The following is a 23,832-nucleotide window of genomic DNA, read 5'->3' on the forward strand; positions in this document are numbered from 1 at the left end:
CATCATGCTGCATCCAACAGTGTGCTGCATTAACCATGCTGCACCCAACACTGTGCTGAATGGCTGATCTAAACAAACTCCAAATAATCCTAAGACAGCAGCTCCAAGGTAGTCTTAGCTGTGGTGCTATGGTCTGTGGCCTAGCACATAGCAACGCTGAAGAGAGTGACTTCAAAACATCACCAATGCATGTGATACTATTTCCTCTTATTGCACGCAAACCATGAAGGAGCACAGGTACACATATGTATATATACCGAGACATGTTGTGATATCACTGATATACATATTAATATAGCAGGGGGGCAGATCCATATACTGTAAGATAATTGATATCATAGAAATTGTGACTACATCATTCATATTAGTACAGTGCCTCTTTTCTGCTCCGTCCATTTGAAGACTATCTTGACTATGTCTTTAATTTACAGGTGTGCCGAGAATGATACAAGCACATACCTCCTTGCGTCCTTCTGCCATGAGACTAACCTGTGGTGCGGATTTGGGTCTTCCTCTTGCTGCGTTTGAGAGTCTCTTGTAACAGCTATGCGTATGGCGAGCGTTGATGCGTCCCACGTATTTCTTTAAATCACGCTATCTGTTGATGCGTTCCACGTATCTTTTAAATCACGCTGCCAGACTGCGTTGATGCCCACGCTATCTGATTGTGTTGATGCCCACACTGTCTCTTAAACAATGCTTTCACCTTGACTGTTGCCTTCACCCTTTGACTGCGGCCTTCATGTCCTGTGAATAGTATATACATAGTAAGCGTATCACTGCCAGCGTATATACCATGAGCGTACCATACATCATTGCGTCCCATAATATATATGACTATTCTATATGACTGCGATCCATATAGCGTATCTTCATTGCCATAGCTGCATTATTCATAACAACATATATATGCATTTCCATGACTGCGTTATTTCCTTGCTGTGCTAGGGTTTCACCATGTATCATTTCCATTCAAAGCACGTACAGCATCAGTTGCATCCCTGCGGTCCTCAAATTCAATGAATGCAAAGCCAGGTGGTTTACGAGCTACCCATACACTGCGCAGAACGCCATAGACTCTGAACTCGTCCTCCAGTTCCCGCTCGGTTACCCGGGGATCCAAGTTCCCCACGTACACCCGCGACATTGCCTGCTATTGAGTTCCTTGTCCAAATAAAATCGAAAAACTGTGACTTGAATTAATCAGCAAATAGTAAATCGGGATTTTATGCGGGTGCTACTAAGATCAGTTAGGAATGTAAATAAATCGATAGAAATTGAAACACAGAAAGAGCGTGATGGCCAAAACCCGCTTGGTACGAATGAATCCAAACCGAAATACTGCAGAGAGTATAATGACGAGATCACTCTGTGCACGCTCTGACAAAATCAGACATGTATTGCGTGGAGGAGTTCTTGAGAAGCCTGTCAAATCAAGAACAGAGTCAGGCTGCGTATATGGCATCATGTTTATGGTGTATTGCTATGTGTTAGAACTAGGGCATCATAAGCCAACGTTCATTCTCATGGTGTCTCTCTCCTGTTCCAAAAAACCAAGACGTGGAGAGGAGGAGATCACCTCAAGAATGAGTGTGTTTAAATGACATCAAATCCTCTTATATTTATACTAAAGTGAGGATGATGAATAGACACGTCGGTTGGGCTTCTAGAGCCTACATAAGAGCTGGTCGGCTTGATAATAATTACATAAACAAAATAAATTCATATCTCCATAAATACTTATCGGAATCGGATGATCTTTGGATCAATCCTACACCTCTCGACGAGAGGGATCCAATTAAAATATCAACTGCCAGAAATAAGCTAACCCACATGGAGTTTGGCCCTATTTGCCAATTTAACAGACGCTCTGTCTAGTCTATCTTGGTCTCTTACTCCGTGTAGTGCCATGATGCTCTTATACTTCCCTCCCGGAAGTTCTAGATCTGATTCCCTCCGAGTCTTGATTTCACTCCTAGAAATCCTCTTGCCGATGTCGAGATGCCCCCTACTCTGATCGTCTGTGCAACTGCACCACTGATCCGAGTTTCTCGGCTAGAAACCCTCAATAGCAACTCCCTCCTCTTGGCCTTGCCCTGTCAGGTACTGTTCTAACTATAGTACCTCACCAGCCCCACTCTGCAATATTCCTGGAGCCTTATAAACCCCAACAACCTGAAGGTGAGAGCTCCTAGGCTCTGCGCAATCTCGACACCAGCAATCCGACCTCCTCAGCCAACTGCGTCAGCCCTCTTAGCTTCTGCGTGGCTCTGCGTGAGACTCCCTTTGCCTTCCTTAGCCTCTGCGCGGCTTCTTCCTGGCTCACCCTTGATGATGCAGGCACTGCGTCACCCTTCCCTTGTCGCTGCTCTGCTAGAAACAACTTTTGTCACCTCGCGACAACTGTTTTCTGTTGCTATTGCTCCACTCGGCTGATGTCCTCAGTCCTCCTGTGATCTGCAATCACGCTCTGATACCATGTTGACGCTTCTAAGTTTACTTATAGAAACCTTCCATGCACTTTATCTGATTTATTCCTAACTACTTGTTCCATTACTTAATAAGTTATTTACAATGTAAATACTGAAAATAAACACCAGTGCATGATCAACATATTACAGATCATCCACTGAAGGAAACAGAAACAATCACACCAAATGACACCGTTATTTTTGGACCAATGTCCTTGGAAAAACCCAATGTGGGAAAATCGGTGCAACTATATGAGGGTTTTCTTATTAAGAAATATCAAAGTACAATCTGGGTGCCGAAACTGGCCTACACAACAAAGAATTTCCTTGGCAGTAATACCTCTTAGTTTGAAACAAATCTCTTGGTTGAAACCCAGAATAATCCTTCTGGCAGCTTCTCAGCGCTAATCTGCCCCAGAAACCCCAACGTCTACGTTTCTGGACTGCGTCAACCCCTCTCTGTCCAATGCTGGCCTTGCGTAACCTCGGATGGGTCTGCGTCAGCCTTAGGAAGCCTTGTGTCAACATTCTGGCCCTTTGTGTTAGCAACGCTGGCCTCTCTGAAGCTCTGCACAGCCCTCGACTACCTCTGCGTGGCCCTGCGTGAGCTCTGGCTGCTACTGCGTCACTCTCCCTGGCTATTACGTTGCTCTCCCGACACTATCTCTACCTCTCTGTCTCTCTGTACTCAATGCCCCTCAGCTGCAACTCAGATCACTGATTCGATCTCTCTTAGTAAACCCCGCTCTAGAGAATAGAATGACTGATCACTCTGGTGTACTCTCCAAGTGACCCTCAAGCTTCCTCTTATACTTTTCTCATTAACATATCAATGACCGAGATTAAGTCCCTAATCAACGACTAAGATTAGATCTGGCTTGATCCATGTCTTTTGGACCATTTTAACACAATTTCATATTAATTCACATTAATATTTTAGTTTCCCTATGTTTGGACTTAGGGACTCTATTAAAAACATTAATTATTTTAATATCTCCTGAACTGTTTAGAATCTGCCCAAACTCTTTCTGGGTATTGGAGATCTCATTTGCCCCAACCTCTCCACCAAATTTTGTGGCTAGAGCACATCCGATGCTACCTCAATGCCCCAACCTCTCCACCAAATTTCGTGGCTAGAGCACATCCGATGCTACCTCAAATCAACATGAAGTAGGGGATGAGAAGGGGCAACCCTGGGTCATATGCTGGGGTGCAAGGGTAGCTAATAAGAGGGAAGCCCACGCTTGGGTTTATAGTGTATAGGAGGGATTAATCGTGGTACATGAGGTGCCCCAACCTTGATGTTTCCACCCTTCTTTATATTCCTTTTGCCTTTTTACAATTTTCTTTGATTAACTACTCGGGGCTCAAGGGATAAGAGCATGATGTATAAGATATGACAATGAATACCCCTTTTTAAGGTAGGGTGGTTCATTTCCCATTAGGGGTTGGGACAATCATGGGTTCCTGTATGATGAAGGAGGCTCATAGAACCTGCAGGAACCAGGGTGATGGCCATGATGATGGGGCAAAGCTGATGTATTGGCTTTTGCCTACGTGCTAAATGTGTTTGTTTCGACCATCTTTTGCATTTTGTGGTACATTTTCCTGTTGAATGTGGCCAAAAATGCTTTTATCTTTCTTTTTAGTTGCATCAACCTTCGATCTTCATTCTAGGCCATGACCCAAGGTGTGGGCAAGGGGTAGGGGCAAGCTAACCCTATGTGGACCCAGTGGAAGAATGTGGACTCAAGTGGGAGAAATGATGAATGGAGTGATAATGAGTGGAAAGAGGGTAATATAAACGGATAAGGGAGCGGGACCATACAACCAAAATCGGGGTTTCCCATGAAATAGCATCCCTAAATCCAAATGGTCAGTAAAAGCGATCCCGCGGGACTAGAATACAAGGTTAATATCCAAAAGGGGGCAAGGTGACAAAGGCATAGACCTAACCCACTCTTTTCGCCGAATCCCCCCATCAATCCATGCCCAGAAGCGTCCATGTTAAGCAAACTACAATAATCAATTACCAAATGACAAGGCTTACCTTTAGGTTTGGGAGGCCCACCTTCAAACATACGATCATAGCAGATGGGCGAGGGACCACATGGGTGGCTCAGGTAGTGGAGAAAAGGCACAATGAGGTAACTGGTGGCTGCAAGGGGCTGTCGGCTGAGGACCATCTTGGAGAAAATTTTTCTCCCAGGGATATCACCCACAAAATGGTGGGAACATCTAGCTCCAACTTGGTCCAATCTTCTAGAACTTGGATCCATTGCAATCCACTGATCTTTATCCGCCAACAGATCCTCCATCTTGAGCTTCCACAGCTCAAAACTCTGTCCATTGAATTTCTCGATCTCTATCTTTCCACTATTCACAATCTCCTTTCACCGCAAGAATCAACCCCACAGATCTCCCTTTGTTATAGGGTGTACTATAGGTCCGAGCAAAACCCCTTAGCCGCAAAGGCGTCCCCTTGAAGCCAAAACTGCTCTAATACCAAATGAAGGTTTTAACCTTGTACAAAAATTACATGCAAATGAATTCTTAAAAAACATAAAATATACAATGGTGAGAACATAAAATACGCATAGAGATTTTTCCCCTGGAACCCAAAACTGGGAAAACCAGATTGATTTTTCATTATATTCTTTTCAATGTTACAATACATTATATGCATGTTGGAGCATTCATAAACCCCCAATCCATTAACCTTGGATTAGAATAATAATTGTGATTCCTTTGATCAGTTCTAAAAATACCATGGGCAAAACCATCATGTCGAAAACCATGCGAAAAAAACCATGGGTAGGTCTGTTCACCATCCTTGGGCCCGCACCTAGTTGTGCAAAGAATATAACACATACCCAACAACAAGAAAGAAGATATTACACTCCAAAGTAGTTAAGGAATATATCATTAAATCGAAGAACTTATCAGAAGAGGATGCCTTTTGGGAGAGAATTTTCATCAACATCCTTCGTTACCCTTGCTTTGAGGACAAATCATCTCTAAATATGAAGGAAATATAAAAGAATAATAAGATACTAGGGTATATTCAAGTAAAGAAAATAATAAAGTTAAGAAAAGATAAATAAAATAAATATTTGATAAGACACAACCTTTCGGAGAAGCTATTGAGGCATCCCTGTATGAATATTTATTGGGGCCTTATTTGTAACATTTAAACATATCATCTCTTTCATTTTTCTTGAACATATATTATTTTATGCCATTGAGCAATTTAAATCTTTATTGCTGTACCAATTAACCATGTTGGATTAGTTGATTCTTTAAGCTGATACTGATTTCCATTGTGCAAATCTCCTCCAGGTTAGAGCTACACATTCTTTTGAATATTCAATGTATTATGGTAATGAGGGATGATTTTTAGCTGTTTGGAAACCATGACAAACGAAAATCCTCTCAATCTACCAACTAAAATGTTTGAAAAGTTAAGAATGAAAAAATATCAACACTCTAATAAATATACACCTTATTGGTCTTTCTCACTTATGAAAAGTATCTTTGTAGGCCTCGGGCATACCTGACTTTGATGACTCCCAATGATTAGGATATATTTCATACCTTAGAGTTGGTGTAGTAGGAGATAGGTTACCTATTCTAAAAGATTTCCTTTTTCTAATATTTTTAAATGGGCATTGTATATTTAAGAATGGGTTGAGAAATACAGCAACATTGATTCCACTATACCAAACACACACAAGCATAAAATGTTTATATTATTAGAAATATTTTGTCTTTCTTTCATACATGTAGTTCGTTTTAGTATCCTTACCATGGATTAGTATGGTATTTTAAAAGATATATGTGTAAAAAGAAATTGTGGATTGGATTAAATAAATTTGAACAACATTGAAATTTAATTCATTGCATGTATATGAACCTATTGTTTTGTGTATATTTTACACCAATCCTGCAGGTACTAGTGTGCTAAAAGTCACAGAGAAACAACAGTACAAAAGGTGTGGAAATTGCTTCATAATCACTTATGACCCTATCATAGATATTCCAGGCAGAGAGCGGTTCATCATGAGAGGAGAGATGCTGTTGTCTCCTGGGGAGGACCGAGGATGTGTTATCACGATCAATATTTATTTGGAATTCAAAAGCAATGTTTGGGGTCTCCAAGGTATTCAACCTTTATAAAACCTGTCATTTTTGCAGATAGTGTCTAGACATGCACAATTATATGAACATACATTTTCTTATCTTGAGTATATTTAATATTTTGTATTTTACTTTCAGCCTTTCTTTTCTAAACCCTTTGTAGTGATTTTCAAGTAAACTTATTGTAATAATCATATCTTAGGGAATTTTTATCTCAAGGGTGTTTTTTCATAATTTTGTTTTCATGGGAAGTCTAAAAATACTTAGAAGGAATACCTTTTTGTAGTATTAATTTTTTATTAAAATCATGAAATTCTATTAAAGTACAAATAGATTCCACAATTGTACTTGTTACCCCTCATTTTGTATGAGGCCTATACAAGTGATTTTTTTCACACATAAAGAGCTTTGGATGGTTAGGGTGTTCACTTGGTTTTGTGGATTGTATATGATGTGGATGATGATGTGCTAAAGGTTTTGATGATATATTGCTTTTTACACTTGCTTATTATAGAGATAGAATTACACTTGATGATAGGATGTTCTAGTCTCCACTTCTTGCTATATGATTGGATATGAGGATGTGTAAATCCCTTGGTTGAATGCCTTGACACTTTTGGACTAACTAGACATTGTGCTAGCTTGATCGTTTGGTTGGCTTTGTCATGGCATAGAGAACTTGGCATGCACTCAAATGGTTTTGGATGGATGAACATGGGCATGGTTAGGGGCTCCTTTTCTCCGAGACCCTAGCTCTTATGGACGATATTCACATGTAGATGGATTACTTGTAGCTTGGAGCTTGGCATTACCTTGAGTGCTCTTGGTCTTGGGTTTGTTACTATGAAATGTAACACCTTAGTGTAAAGCCTCACTAAACACTCTAGATTAAGAGCAACAATGGGATCCGTCACCATTGTTATCTTAGCATTTGTTCCTCTACTATTGTGTGGTTGGATACTATCCCCACAAGGGAGGTTTCCACAACAGATCTTAAGCATTAAATAATCCAATTGTTCCCAGGCTAATTACACCCGAAGGTTTTGTTAATAAAATTACACAAGGATAATGCTCAATAAATAAGGTTCAAGGCAATATGAGATGTAATTCCAAGATAATGAGTTACCGCTCAAACTAGCAGGGGGTCCTAGAGGGGCACTTGCTAGGTCAAGAGCAACAATGAAACTAAAGCCCATTGTCACCACAACTAAAACTTCCTACTCTTTATGGAATTTCACCGATGGGAGGAGACCCGGTATATAGAGAATCACTTATGAAGGATAGATCAACTAAGATGGATGTGAAATGATCTCGATAACCCTTTCCTAGGAGAGACTCAAGAGTGGGACTTGCTTGCTTCTTAAGCAAGGTACATGATTCTCTAGGATAGGGGAGTAGGGATTTGAGGGTTTGGCTTAGGGAATTTGACTTGTAAAGGAGCTTCCTAAACCCTAAAATCCTTGTGGAACTTGGTTTCCCAAGTGGGTTTTGAAGAGTCGACTTTGATAAGATATGGGACCACACGAGACAAAGGGGACCCAAGTTAGGTCAAGGGAATAGGATTTAGCAACCAATGATATGCTTGACCTAATTAGGGAGGGGAAGGGATCAAGGAATGAATTTTCAATGGAAGGAAATGCACGGATTCCAGTGAGGTTTCTAGCCCAAGGGAAATCAAGGGCAAGAATTGGTCTTCGAGCTAGAGCTTACGATATCTCAAGATCCCACCATCAGAATCTCATGAAATTTGAAGGGCTTCTTGAGGAAACACTAGCACAATTGTGGACCAAAAATTGAAGCATTTGGATGGCTAGATTGTGAGATATTCAATGCCCTAGGTGACCTATGGGGCTAGACCTAGAAAGAAGAGGAGAAGGTGAAGAAAAATAAGTTTTAGGGTGATCACCTATGGTAGATCAGTGCCTAATCCTTTGGGGAGATTGGAGTCAAGAATGATTATGAATTCAGTTTTGATTTTCTTGGTCAAGGAGGCCTTAAAGGCAACTTCACTTAGCACTTGGGCAAGGAGAGCAACTTCAAAGACTTTATACTTCGTTTTGCAAAATAGATGGCTTATCAAGATAAATTTCAACCATGAAATATCCCTAGGAACATTCACTCATCATACATGGCCCATACATGAAGCATCATTATCTAGAAACAAAATTTCCACAACTTCGCAATAATAGATGCAACAAATTGGCCCTAGAATATCGAAATTCCAGCAACAATGTATTTGACAAAAATAGAGCAAAGAATAGCATTAAAATTGCACTTACATGTATTAGAGTATATCCAACCATAAAAAATTTGCGAAACAAGAAGCTCTAAGACGAGAAAATGATCCAAACATCAAAATTCATTCCATGCTCCAAAATTTCGTCCACCAAGAAGGATAGCAAAGTTCTCTAAAGAGATACAAGTCCAACCGAGTGATGATGCTAAAATGAATTCACATCTCTTGTATTTATACACTTCTAATGAGTTTGATTGGGCTAATTTGTCCTACATTAGCCCCTACAATAAAATAATGTGCAAACTAACTAACTTTTGGTGACAAGCCCACCAAACTAGCTCATAAACAAAAGAAATAAGCCTCTCAAGAGGTTGGATAATGAATAATGCATGTCGTTGGGCCTTCTAGGAGGCCTAATGGAGTCCATATGTGCCATAATGTGTAGTTGAACACCCAAAAGCAGTGGATAAGGGGTTGGCCCCTTGTAATAACTTGTGGTGCTCCAAATGACATGTGGGGGCACACGTGTCTTCATGTGTCTCCAAACAAGTCGAAGATGTCTGTAGATCACTTGCAAGGGCTAGGATGATGGTGTAGGTGATGCCACATCATCATGCAAGCCCTGGATCATCTACCAAGTGTATGGTGCAACTCTGGGGCCAGCTGGGCATGATGGATCAGGTGCATCTTCCTCGTCCAATAAGTGAATCACGAGAAATCTCTGAATGGCTGTGGGGATCCATGGGGTGTTGTCTATTGCTGTGGAGGCCCATGGATCTCTACACACACCCTACATGTGCCAATGTATCCCTCTGGGGTTAGGACCCCGTATAGGGAGACCAAACCCAAATGGAAACCACCTGCAATCTTGCATAAGATCCAATGCGTCCCCGTGCCTTCCAACACACCAAGTCATTAAAGAAATCAAGTAAAAGAGTTTATAAACCATGCATAACAAGTGAACACTTCATAATGGCATGCCCTTCCATAGTGGGATTTGGCATGTGCTAATGTCTCCCAACTCCAAATAGGGTTAACCAAGCATCCTATTAGGTGGTTTCTACCTCTAAAGGGGGTGGTATGTCCATGGTACATCCTTCAAATGGTGGTGGCATGTGGCATAATGATGGAATGGAGTAGGGAATGAAAGGGGGCAACTTGGATCACATGCCATGGTACAAGGGTAGCTAATAAAAGGGAAGCCCACACTTGGGTAAATAATGTGTAGGAGGGAGCAATCGTGGTGCATGAGTTACCCCGACCTTGATTTTTCCACCCTTCTTCATATGCCTTTTGCCTTTTTATGATTTTCTTTTGATTAACTGCTAGGGGCTCTAGGTAATGAGAGCATGATGCGTAAAGTATAGCAGTGGATAGCCCCTTATAAGGTGGGGAAGTTCATCGCCCACCGGGGGTTGGGACAATCATGGGTTCCTGAATGATAAAGAAGGCTCATCAAAGGCCATGTCAGAACCAGGGTGATGGCCATGGAATGCGGTAGAGCTCATATCATGGCTTTTGCCCACATGCTAAATGCTTTTGTCCCGACCATATTTTGCATTTTGTGATATAATTTCCTGTTGAATGTGGCCAATTATGCTTTTTTTTTTCTTTTAGCTGCATCAACCTTCGGGCATCATTCCAGGGCTGACCCAAGAGGTGGGGAAGGGGGGGGAGTGGCTGACTTTATGTGGACCCAGGTGGGAGGAGAGATGATTGGGGGTGTAATGAGTAGAAGGGGAGTAATATGTGCGAATCGGGGAGTGGGACCACACAACCAAAATTAGGGTTTTCCATGTAGTACCATACCTAAACCAATAGGTTAGTAAAAGAGATCCCACGGGACTAGGGTGCAAGGTTAATATTTCAAAAGAGACCTAGGGGACAAGAGCACAAACCTAGATCGTTGTTTCCGCCGAATCCCCCCATTAATCCATGCTCAAAGTTTCCATGATAAATAAACTAGAATATTCAATTATCAAATAAAAAGGCTTACCTTTGGGTTTGGGAGGCCCACCTTCAAACATACGATCATGACAGATGGGTGAAATACCACATGGATGGCTTAGGTGGCAGAGAAATGGAAATCGAGCTAGTTGGTGGCTGCAAGGGGCTACTGACAAAGGACCATCATGGAGAATTTTTTTCTCCTAGGGATATCACCCACAAAATGGTGGGTAACATTTGGCTCCACCTAGGACATGATCTCTCGAAGAAGTGGGCAAAGCTACTTGAATAGGGAGTCATGAGAACACCAACAATCTCTTGGTTACCGTAGACCTGTTACCTACACATATCAAAAACTAAACCCACGGGGAAACATGTTTTTATGGTGTCTTATGATCACCCATGTTTAGTGTTAGGCCGTAAAATCAACAGAAAAATAAAAATATGCAAATTTTAATCTAAATGCAGCTAATCCACCTTAAAAAATATCACATGTCATTAGTTCTAATGCGAAAATCAGCATGCAATGCATCATACCCTAACATGCATATGGTACAAAACTAATACTAAGTGTAATCATAAAGTCAGTGCAACCAACATATCATCAAATCAATATAAATATGTTGGCCTATATGATTACTCATGTAGCAAATGCCGAAGCGAATGTGGACAGAATCACATGGATGATAAGGTTGGTTGGACGTAGGAAAACATGATGCCCACACATGGATGATCACGTGAGAAGAGGAAAGAAAAGGATGTAATCTAGTCCATGAGATCCTCTCTTCTAGCCAAAATATAGAGATGTCAATGATTAGACTCATAAACTTTTGATAGATGGCAACCTCGGGCGTATTATTTCCATTATGGCCCTTATTATTTATGTCACGTTTTATGGTCTCTATAGGATTATGATTAGTAGGCAAGGGACACTGATGAAATGGAAAAACATAAGTAGGTCGCCCATGATGATCATACCGAAAAGGGGGGATTATAAATTGATCATGATCTTGAGGGTGTGTCAAAGGAGATAAAGTATAGTAAATGTGGGGTTCTTCCTTGATACCATACTCAAAAGGGGAAAGGGTTCATGGCCACTCAAGATCTGTTGAGGCAAATTAATTACCTATCATTTAATTGTCAACTCGGGGGTTTCGTAAAACTTGCGAAGCATGCGTGCACTATATATGCTATAAATTAACTTTCAATTTAGATAAATCTAACTACGAAACCAAATAATGAAAAACCAAACTCCCCTATTCTAATTCAACAATGAACTCAAAAGAAATTATAGTACAATTATAGTACAGCGCGCGGAATTGAAATCTTAGTCTTTCAATCTTGCAAGAATTGAAAAGCACACCACTCTTTTAGAAATGAAAGCAAAAAAACAATCATTCTTAACCTCTCACACAGGAAAAGATATGAAAGCAAATAAAAACAAATGCTCTTAACTTCTAGGTAGAAAGCAAATAAAGCCAATCACTCTTAACCTCTCACACAGGAAAAGATATGAAAGAAATAAATCTTAATCTATGAAAAACAATAAATCTCACACATTATAGGTGGCCAATCCAAAAGCATGAGAGATGGCAAGTTGAGAGGCTCTCAGTGCAAGCATTACCAATCAAGGTGAACATCACTCATGAGCATGGTGCTAAATCTAAATTCCATTCATAAGTAATCTTAACTTTCCACCTGAGTATCTCCAACTTTACACATGCCTTTCAAAGGATAAGGCTCTCCTATTTATACAAAAACATAAGAAGCTACCTCATTAATGGAGGTCCATTATTCTCTCCCTAGATCCCTAGAAAATTTCATAGAGTTACAACTCAAATAGGTAATGATGAGACACATATCCTCTTTGACCTTTATCCAAATCTTCTTCCATATCTTGAAGATAATTCGAATTTGAGCATTGGAGGCCACATAAGGGTGCCTTGGAAGCTTTCAAATGACCTACACATGTCATGAAACTCAAGCCACTTTTAAGTATTAGCAAGTATATGTCATTTTTCTAAGTTTTAACCATTTAATTCACTTATAATACTAGAAATCATTAACTTTTGGAAAACACAAAGGTAACTCATATAATTATGAAAATGGAGGCTAATGAAAGGTTATATGGTCATGGAGTTGTGACATGTGAGTGAAATGGTGGTGATAAAGGTAAAAGTGGATAATATTTTGAATACATTTTGGAGACTCTACATTCCCCCCACTGACGTTATTACATGTCCTCATGCAATCTACTGCATTTCTTAATCATGATTTGCTTTTGAATGAGCTTGGCTTATATCATATGTCCTTAAACTTTGCATTTGATAGTATTTGACAATTTTATTTCATTTTGCAAAGTATTCCTTGTCATACATTGAATTGCAACATGTTTGGTTGGTTCTTGTGTGACAACCAAATCTTAATTGGTATTGGTTCTTGTGTTTCAATACCTTGTTTCTTTTTGTTGCAGCAAGATTCATTGAACATGTTTAAGAATGCATAAATCAGCCATATAATATGCTCATCATTTAGACATTTATTTGCAAATCACATAACTTTTGAACCATAATGCAATCATAATTGATTAGGACGAGTATGTTAGGATGAAATGAAGTGAAATGGAATGAAGTGATATGGATGTGATAATAAATGGATGTCCCTCCCCCCCAACTAAAGGTGTTTACGGTTTTTTTTCAAATGAGAAAGGAAATATGGTGAAGTATTTTCCAAAAAAATACAATTTTAGTATTCAAGGAATTCTATGATTAAAAGTTAGAAAAGAACATACCTTTACTTACCTAGGAAGTGGACAAACTGTGCATATGTAGAGAAGTTGTAGCTGTTGCTGGATCATGGAATAGAATGTAGAATTTCATTTGCTTCTTGGTTGCATCACTGGTGGATGAGGTGGTCAAAGTGGATTCTTTATTTCTGCTGCTAAATCTGTGGTATCTTCTGCAAAATGTTGAAATGATATAGTCTTCATCTGCTACAAAATCGATGGTACAATTCTAGTCATGTGAATGAATGTGTTGCTGTCGAGCATGAAGAGAAGTCATTGGATTACCGACCATTGATGAATGTCGTTAACCAATGCGAGGCAAACTCGCCATTAATGTCAACGAGTGCCAAGGTACCTAAGTACATCTTGCAAAGTGCGAATAGATGAGCTGATGTTGAGCCACTTGCAAGATCTAACGATCAAGGGACATTGATGTATTCCCATGATTATCAGCGAGAGAACTTGTCATTGATGCATACAAGCCTCAAGGTACTAATAAGGACTCTAGCCCTGAACCTAGATAATGTGCTGATGTCGATAGGCCAAGACTTGTTAGAAGGGAGGCATTATGAATCCCCCATCATCTAACGCGAGTATGAAATGATGATTTTGGAAGGACTATGAATGAAAAATTTTGCAGTGGATCAAGGTTTATTTAATGGAAAGGAAAATGACAAGAGGGTAAACAAGCAAACGGAAAGCAAAAGGAAAAAACAACATGTAAGCGAGTTGAATGTCTCTATTAATGGGTTAATAAATGTAAATTATGGAAAATGTAAGTGGAAAACATGCGACACTTGCAAGGAAAATGGTGATGACAATGCTTAGCGAAATTGCTTGGATAGCTTGTGAGTTTGGAGAGGAAAAATGATGGCATTTATGGACGATAGAAATGGATTCAATTGGTTTATGTCTCTTGAAATTGGTCGCAGAAAACCAACCATGCATAAATTGGCTTCCTTCAATTTTCCGATTGCCCTAGAATTTGAAAACAAACATGGCACTAACATTGCAACAAACATGAGTGTGTTCAAAGAGAAGTGATCAATTTCTCTAGGTACATATGAAAAATTGGCATAATTGATAGGTTCATGACGTGTTTTATTTCAAATAGTTAGTCCAATTTCACAATTGTGATAATAAATCCAATTTCTAAAAGAAAACAATTTCCTCAATTTATGTTTGAATCATAGCATTCCATAAAGATAAAGAAATATTATTTGTGAATGCTTAATGATTCCTGCAAAAGAATCCTCAATAAAAAAAATTCATCAATCGATCTTGTAGATAAAGTGCCTTCATAGTTCTTCTTCTTTCCTGCATCATGCTTGAAAACATAATCATTATACAAAACCAATAAATTTTGATCATGATTTTCTGATTAGACTGCATTGTTGACAAGTAGATCATTAAGTTAAATACATAGCTGCAGAATTGTTTTTCAGTTGCAGAATTGTGCAGTTTCTGCAGCTAAAATTTTGAATAGACAGTTAAGTACACACAGCTATGCATTTTCGTTATGAACAAATAACTAGTGTAATATTCAAATTGATCAATGCCTCTTCCAGAAAAATGAGCAAATGGAACTGTTTATTTATTTATTTCTTGCTTCGACAGGTGTGTTTGAGTGGACCATAAAAGCAATCTTTTTCTTAATTTGCTCCAGATTTTGCATCAAAATTTTTCGACAATTTTTCTCATGGCAATTTTCTTGAAAAACAATAAAATATACAATCTAAAAGAAATTAATGAAATATTTACAAAACTTAAAAAGTAAAATAAATGTACATAAAGGAAAAAGAAAAGCACGTGTACAAACTAAAATATATATATACAAATAAACATAAAAAAAAATCATAACAAAGCCTATAACACAAATGTTATAAAAAAAACACTTCATTAAACAAATAAAAAAAGAAAAAAAAACAAATATTATACAAAACATATACATGCATTTTAAATATTATACATAACATATAACATTTAAAAAAACAATGTAACAACAAAATAAAACATAACAAAAATCAATGTAATAATAAAAACAAAATTGCCATGAAAATCGTTTCATAGTGAAGGCCATCAAATACAAATGTGAGGGCATTGATTGGTTGAGAAGCAGCAACAAACATAACTCCATATCTTACAACTACCACGACTGAATGCAAAATAGGAGTGCAACGTACAGTTGACAATTTTAAGCATATTCTAATATATAGTTGCTTTTCGACATAATAATTCACCTGCAAACTCCTAAATGCTGCACACAGTAGATTCTCAATTCAATCAATAGGCCAGGATGCCCAGCGAGAGAAGATACCACAACACTTCACATAAGATCTCCATGGCGGATCTACCTCCTGTAGATCAGGAAAATCAGATCAGGGCCGCAACTGCTATCTGTGCATTAATTAAAAACTGTTTTTTTCTCACGCAATTTGCCAAGTAAGGCTCCAGAGAACCCCAAATATCTCCCAATCAGTTACAAATTTGAGAAAATAGTTCTTGGGTTTTATAACTGACCCTGTTCTGAGAAAAACCCATGTTTTAGTTTTTTTCAAATTCGTTTTCATTTGGCCAGAAATAGTGTTTCAAAAATGACATTTTTAAGTTGTTACGCATTCTGGCAAATGCTCAGTTAACAAAATTAATTGTTTCTAGATTGATTGGAGATTTGGGCTTATTACATGGCCCATGCTAATGCATATGCATATTTTTCAGCCTTCGATGTTGGGAGGTTTCGATGTGGAAGATTTGTGCACTCTGGCAGCTGAACACCGGGATGAGCCAAGCACATGCACCTGGAGTTATTAACAGGGCGCAGTGAGTTTGGAAAGAAAGGATCCTCTGAAACGAACCCACTAAAATGTGCCTCCCAGGCTCAGCGAATGAACCACCGATGCTCAACCTACAGATCCTCAGTTGATTGCCAGATCTGGAGATTTGGAGTGTATTTCTTAACAAATTCCATAACCTGTTGCTCAACTTCTTGCTCCCACTGTTTTCTTGGTATTTTTCAAAGAACTCAGCCGTGCAGTGGATGCTTTTCAAAGAACTCAGCGTTGCAGTGGATGACTTGGCCCGATCTTCATCGTCCTTAGGATCCCTTGAATCCAACGATAGAGCCGAGAAACTGTTTTCAATATTATTCTTCTTCATTGATTTGAGTCAAAACTCACGGGCAATTAAAAACTGGAATTCGTTATCGAGCTGCTACCCAAAGTGCTTGAAACAATTCAACAATGGATTGATTCAAGTGAAACATAAGCATAAAACAGAAAATGAATTATCTTGAAGTTGGCGATTGGGTGGAGGAGGCGGATTGGCAATAACTGAAATTGGAGGATCCTGGAGCTATAATGCTATGCCATCCTATCTCTCGCTATTTCTCATTTCTTTGACAAGCTTGGCGTGTTGTTCAATTTTTTGTTTTTTTTTGTTTTTGGTTTGTGTTGTTTTTTATTATCATTTTGATCATGTAATTTTGTTGTTCCCATTGCAGTTCTCAAGAACAACAAAATTACAAACACAGGTTGCTGATGAGTAAGCTTTTTTCCGTTTGCACTCTTTATTGCATTTTTCCTTGTTTTTTTTTATTGTTTTTATTTGGTTTATGTGTTTTGTCAATTTTTTTTTAGGTCACACTAGAGCGAGTTCTCATTTTGTCAATTCTCTTGGAAAATGAAGATAGTAAAAAGAGAATGATTTTTTTTTTATTAATTTCAAACTTACATTTTCCTTATTCAAAAACATGAAGTTTTTTTTTTTTTAAAAATTAAAAATCTAAAATGATTTTTTTTTTAATTATTTAAAACCAAAACATGAATTTTTTTATTGAAAATATTTGTGATGTTAATGAAAAAAAATGCAAGAAAATAAATAAAATTCTAAAAGATTTTAAACTCTACAAACTTAAAAAAAATGCAATCAAGAACTTTTTTAAAAATGCAATCAAGTTTGATTTTATTTTTCCTATTTTATCTACTTGAAAGAACTTTATTTATTTATTTTTGAAGTATATGAATATTTCCAATGGAGCCATTTATAGATTAGACCAGCTAAAATGTTCATATCCAAATTTGCGAAATCTGCCTGATTGTGTATGAGGACATGAGAAATCGTTTTGACCTTTAGATTTGCCGCAAAGATCTCTTGAAGAACGGATGAATGTCGTGGTGCAATCGCGTTTCGATACCATTCCTCAATGTAGTCTTTGTGCTCCAAAGAATGTTTGATCTGCATTCTAGATCCTTTGTCCATAAATGGTTAATATCAATTTTTTTTATATTTTTTTTTATAAAAATGATATGCAGCTAAATGATTCATGCATCTACATGCTTTAATCATGCATCTAGAAAAAAACTGAAAAATGAACTCTAGATTGAAAGCTAGTTCCTATGCACACTTCCCCGACAACGGCGCCAAAATGTTGAGGCAAATTAATTACCTATCATTTAATTGTCAACTCGAGGGTTTCGTAAAACTTGCGAAGCATGCGTGCACTATATATGCTAGAAATTAACTTTCAATTTAGATAAATCTAACTACGAAACCAAATAATGAAAAACCAAACTCACCTATTATAATTCAACAATCAACTCAAAAGAAATTATAGTACAATTGTAGTACAATGTGCGGAATTGGAATCTTAATCTTTTAATCTTGCAGGAATTGAAAAGCACACCACTCTTTTAGAAAATCATTTTTAACCTCTCACACGGGAAAAGATATGAAAGCAAATAAAAACAAATGCTCTTAACTTTTAGGTAGAAAGCAAATAAAGCCAATCACTCTTAACCTCTCACAGAGGAAAAGATATGAAAGAAATAAATCTTAATCTATGAAAAACAATAAATCTCACACATTATAGGTGGCCAATCCAAAAGCATGAGAGATGGCAAGTTGAGAGGCTCTTAGTGCAAGCATTACCAATCAAGGTGAACATCACTCATGAGCGTGGTGCTAAATTTAAATTCCATTCATAAGTAATCTTAACTTTCCACCTGAGTATCTCCAACTTTACACATGCCTTTCAAAGGAGAAGGCTCTCCTATTTATACAAAAACATAAGAAGCTACCTCAGTAATGGAGGTCCATTATTCTATCCCTAGATCCTTAGAAAATCTCATAGAGTTACAACTCAAATAGGTAATGATGAGACACATATCTTCTTTGACCTTTATCCAAATATTTTTCCATATCTTGAAGATAATTCGAATTTGAGCATTGGAGGCCATATAAGGGTGCCTTGGAAGCTTCCAAGTGACCTACACATGTCATGAAACTCAAGCTACTTTTAATTATTAGTAAGTATATACATTTTTCTAAGTTTTAACCATTTAATTCACTTATCATACTAGAAATCATTAATTTTTGGAAAACACAAAGGTAACCCATATAATTATGAAAATGGAGGTTAATGAAAGGTTATATGGTCATGGAGTTGTGACATGTGAGTGAAATGACGGTGATAAAGGTGAAAGTGGATGATATTTTGAATACATTTTGGAGACTCTACAAGATCATTTGAAACGGGGCGAGGGAATCACTTGTGGAAGACTTGAAGTGATGAACAAAAGGATAAGGCAAAGGGGAGGGTGAAGTATTATATTCAACGAGTTTTTCCTCCTCAAAATCATCCTTTTCATGTAAGGGAAAATAATGACCCTTCTTCTCAAGGGTATCGATGAATATATCATCATAAATAATGCCTGAGAGAAAGAGGAGACCACTCTCAACCTCATCTTACTTGTCGGTGTCATAAATGGGAGCACAATCAAATTGAGGACCAATAATTTCCCATTTCTCCTTTTCAATGTGGAAGTAATCTTCAATGCCATCTTCTAAGGGGCTAATGGGGTCACCTTCTTCAAGGTTCTCAAAAGGAGATTCATCGAGAGCAATATCCTTGAAAAAGGTAAGGTTAGTCTCAACTTCACTTCCCATGGACTCATCCTTTCCAACACGTGTTCTCAAAATCATTCTTTTCATCATGTGGACCCAAGGAGGACTCATCTTCCCATTCATCACTAGATTCTCAAGGTCTTGATGATGCTAGGTGAAGCCTTGCTCTTGAATTCTCAATGCGGGGCATACTTGAAAGTGCCTAAGAAATCCATCAACGAACTCCTCAATAGATGAGATGCTCCTAGTTTTGTGATTTTGCAACCATGAGTTATGACCATAGAGAGAACTAAAAAATAACATAAGGACATCCTGGTGGACCACTTTATCCTTTGAAGTATGTGCATTAAATCTTTCCACATGGTCAATTGCGGAGCTTGGGTCACCATCAAACACGGGTACCCCACGTACCATCCTTCCTGTGACATGATTGGGGTGCCCAGGGACGCTAGCGATGTCCAAAGCAGGAAAATCATCAAAGAAAGACACCCTACTTCGGGTATACATGTAAATTCTGTAGGAGTCACTAGGGTGATTTTAAAGATGCCTAGAAAAATGCTTGCTTCACCCTACAAGCATCGACCTTAAAGTTCAATGAAGAACTAGGGCTTCGTTCTTCCAATGGAGTTGCCAATAATGATATGTCAATGTGTCGTATGGGGAACAAAACACACGTTTCGTGTCCCCGACAATGGCACCAAAATGTTACCGCTCAAACTAGCAGGGGATCGTAGAGGGGCACTTGCTAGGTCAAGAGCAACAATGAAGCTAAAGCCCACTGTCACCACAGCTAAATCTTCCTACTTTGTACGGATTTTCATTGATGGGAGGAGACTCGATATATAGAAAATCACTTATGAAAGATAGATCAACTAAGATGGATGTGAAGTGATCTCGATAACCCTTTCCTAGGAGAGACTCAAGAGTGGGACTTGCTTGCTTCTTAAGCAAGGTACATGATTCTCTAGGATAGGGGAGTAGGGATTTGAGGGTTTGGCTTAGGGAATTTGACTTGTAAAGGAGCTTCCTAAGCCCTAAAATCTTTGTGGAACTTGGTTTCCCAAGTGGGTTTTGAAGAGTTGACTTTGATAAGATATGGGACCACACCGGACCAAGTGGATCCAAGTTAGGTCAAGGGGATAGGATTTAGCAACCAATGATATGCTTGACCTAATTAGGGAGGGGAAAGGGATCAAGGAATGAATTTTCAATGAAAGGCAATGTAAGGATCCGAGTGAGGTTTCTAACCTAAGGGAAAGTAAGGGCAAGAATTGGTTTTTGATTTAGGGCTTGCGGTATCTCAATATCCCACCATCAGAATCTCATGAAATTTGAAGGGCTTCTTGAGGACACACCAACACAGTTGTGGACCAAAAATCGAAGTAATTGGATGGCTGGATTGTGAGATATCGATGCCCTAGGTGACCTATGGGGATAGACCTAGAAAGAAGAGGAGAAAGTGAAGAAAAATAATTTTAGGGTGATCACCTATGGTAGACCAGTGCCTAATCCTTTGGGGAGGTTGGAGTCAAGAATGATTATGAATTCAGATTTGATTTTCTTGGTCAAGGATGCCTTAAAGGCAGCTTCACTTAGCACTAGGGCAAAGGAGAGCAGCTTCAAAGAATTTATACTTTGTTTTGCAAAATAGATGGCTTATCGAGATAAATTTCAACCATGAAATATCCCTAGGAACATTCACTCAACATACATGGCCATACATGAAGCATCACTATCTAGAAACAAAATTTCCACAATTTTGCAATAATAGATGCAGCGAATTAGCCCTAGAATAGTGAAATCCTAGCAACAATGTATGTGAAAAAAATAGAGCAAAGAATAGCATTAAAATTGCACTTACATGTATTAGAGTATATCCAACCATCAAAAATTTGCCAAACAAGAAGCTCCAAGACAAGAGAAAATGATCCAAACATCAAAATTCATTCCATGCTCCAAAATTTCGTCCACCAAGAAGGATAACAAATTTCTCTAAAGAGATACAAGTCCAACCGAGTGATGATGCTAAAATGAATTCACATCACTTGTATTTATACACTTCTAATGAGATTGATTTAGCTAATTAGGCCTACATTAGCCCCTACAATAAAATAATGTGCAAAATAACTAACTTTTGGTGACAAGCCCACCAAACTAGCTCATAAACAAAAGAATAAGCCTCTCAAGAGGTCGAATAATGAATAGTGCATGTCGTTGGGCCTTCTGGGAGGCCTGATGGAGTCCATATGTGCCATAATGTGTAGATGAAATCCCAAAAGCAGTGGACAAGGGGTTGGCCCCTTGTAATAACCTATGGTGCTCCAAATGACATGTGGGGGCACACGTGTCCTCGTGGGTCTCCAAACAAGTCGAAGATGCTTGTAGTTTGTCTGGAAGGGCTAGGATGATGGTGTAGGTGATTCCACATCATCGTGCAAGCCCTGGATCATCTGCTAAGTGTATGGTGCAACTCTAGGGCCAACTGTGCATGATGGATCAGTTGCATCTTCCTCGTCCAATAAGTGAACCACGAGCAATCTCTGAATGGCTGTGGGGATCCATAGGGTGTTGTCTACTGCTGTGGAGGCCTATGGCTCTCTACACACACTCTACATGTGCCAATGTAGCTCTCTGGGACAGGACCCTGTATATGGAGACCAAACCCAAATGGAAACCACTTGCAATCCTGCATAAGATCCAATGCGTCCCCGTGCCTCCCAGCACACCAAGTCATTAAAATAATCGAGTAAAATAGTTTATAAACCATGGATAACGAGTGAGCACTTCATAATCACATGCCCTTCCATAGTGGAATTTGATATGTGCTATTGTCTCTCAACTCCAAATAGGGTTAACCAGGCATCCTATTAGGTGGTTTCTACCTCTAAAGGGGGTGGTATGTTTGTGGTACATCCTTCAAGTTATAGTGGCATGTGGCATAATAATAGAATGGAGTAGGGAATGAAAGGGGGCAACCTAGATCACATACCATGGTACAAGGGTAGCTAATAAAAGGGAAGTCCACACTTGTGTAAATAATGTGTAGGAGGGAGTAATCGTGGTGCATGAGTTATCCTGACCTTGATTTTTCCACCCTTCTTCATATGCCTTTTTCCTTTTTATGATTTTCTTTGATTAAGTGCTTGGGGCTCTAGGTAATGAGAGCATGATGCGTAAAGTATAACAGTGGATACCCCCTTATAAGGTGGCGCAGTTCATCTCCCACCAGGGGTTGGGACAATCATGGGTTCCTGAATGTTAAAGGAGGCTCATCAAAGGCCATGTAGGAACTAGGGTGATGGCCATGGAATGGGGTAGAGCTCATGTTGTGGCTTTTGCCCATGTGCTAAATGCTTTTGTCTTGACCATCTTTTGCATTTTGTGGTACAATTTCCTGTTGAATGTGGCCAATTATGCTTTTTTTCTTTTCTTTTAATTGCATCAACCTTTGGGCATCATTTCAGGCCCAACCTAGGATGTGGGAAAGGGGAGTGGGTCGCTGACCTATGTGGACCTAGTGGAGGAATGTGGACCTAGGTGGGACGAGAGATGATTGGGGGTGTAATGAACAAAAGGGGAGTAATATATGCGAATCGGGGAGCGAGACCACGCAACCAAAATTAGGGTTTCCCATGTAGTACCATCCCTAAAACCAATATGTCAGTAAAAGAGATCCCACGGGACTAGGGTGCAATGTTAACATCCCAAAAGAGACCTAGGGGACAAGAGCACAAACCTAGACCACTCTTTCTGCTGATCCTCCCTTTAATCCATGCCCAAAGTTTCCATGATAAATAAAATAGAATACTCAATTACTAAATAACAAGGCATACCTTTAGGTTTGGGAGGCCCACCTTCAAACATATGATCATGACAGATGGGTGAGGGATCACATAGCTGGCTCAGGTGGCGGAGAAATGGCACATTGAGTTAGTTGGTCGCTGGGAGGGGTTGTTGGCTGCTGACTGAGGATCATCATGGAGAATTTTTTTCTCCTAGGGATATCACCCATAAAATCGTGGGTAACAAGTTCAAAGGACCTTATTGCTAAATCTAGAGAGCTTATTAAGTCCTAGAGAGGCTCAAATAGTTCCCCAAACACATGCTACCATTAAATTACCAATTGTTGTTATAAACTAGGGTTTCTAGCGTCATAATTACGTCATGCAACATTTTTAATAGCAATAACTAGAATAGTCTAAAAATGATAATAGAAAATTGGAAACAAAAGACTATTTAATGAATAAACTAGGAAATAGATTACAACAAATTTCAATGGTTGAAAACACATAAAATAACAATAAAAACTCTAGATGTCAGCTCTAATTAATGGCTGAAAATGCATGAAACTGATA

At 38.8% G+C, this 23,832-nt stretch overlaps 1 protein-coding gene across 2 annotated transcripts in view; it reads left to right on the top strand.

Annotated features, from left to right (window-relative positions):
• Nucleotides 1-23,832, top strand: part of LOC149140262 (uncharacterized) — a 202,935-nt gene that overhangs the window by 89,994 nt on the left and 89,109 nt on the right. For both annotated transcript variants that reach the window (XM_089447306.1, XM_089447307.1), the window contains exon 4: nt 6,421-6,630. In XM_089447306.1, coding sequence (XP_089303432.1) covers nt 6,421-6,630 — 210 coding nt within the window. The remainder of the gene's footprint in view (nt 1-6,420; nt 6,631-23,832) is intronic.

The sequence above is a fragment of the Pinus tabuliformis genome, chromosome X (assembly GCF_031772625.1).
Source record: "Pinus tabuliformis cultivar Carrire ecotype Pingquan chromosome X, CPIR1, whole genome shotgun sequence".
NCBI lineage: Eukaryota > Viridiplantae > Streptophyta > Pinopsida > Pinales > Pinaceae > Pinus > Pinus tabuliformis.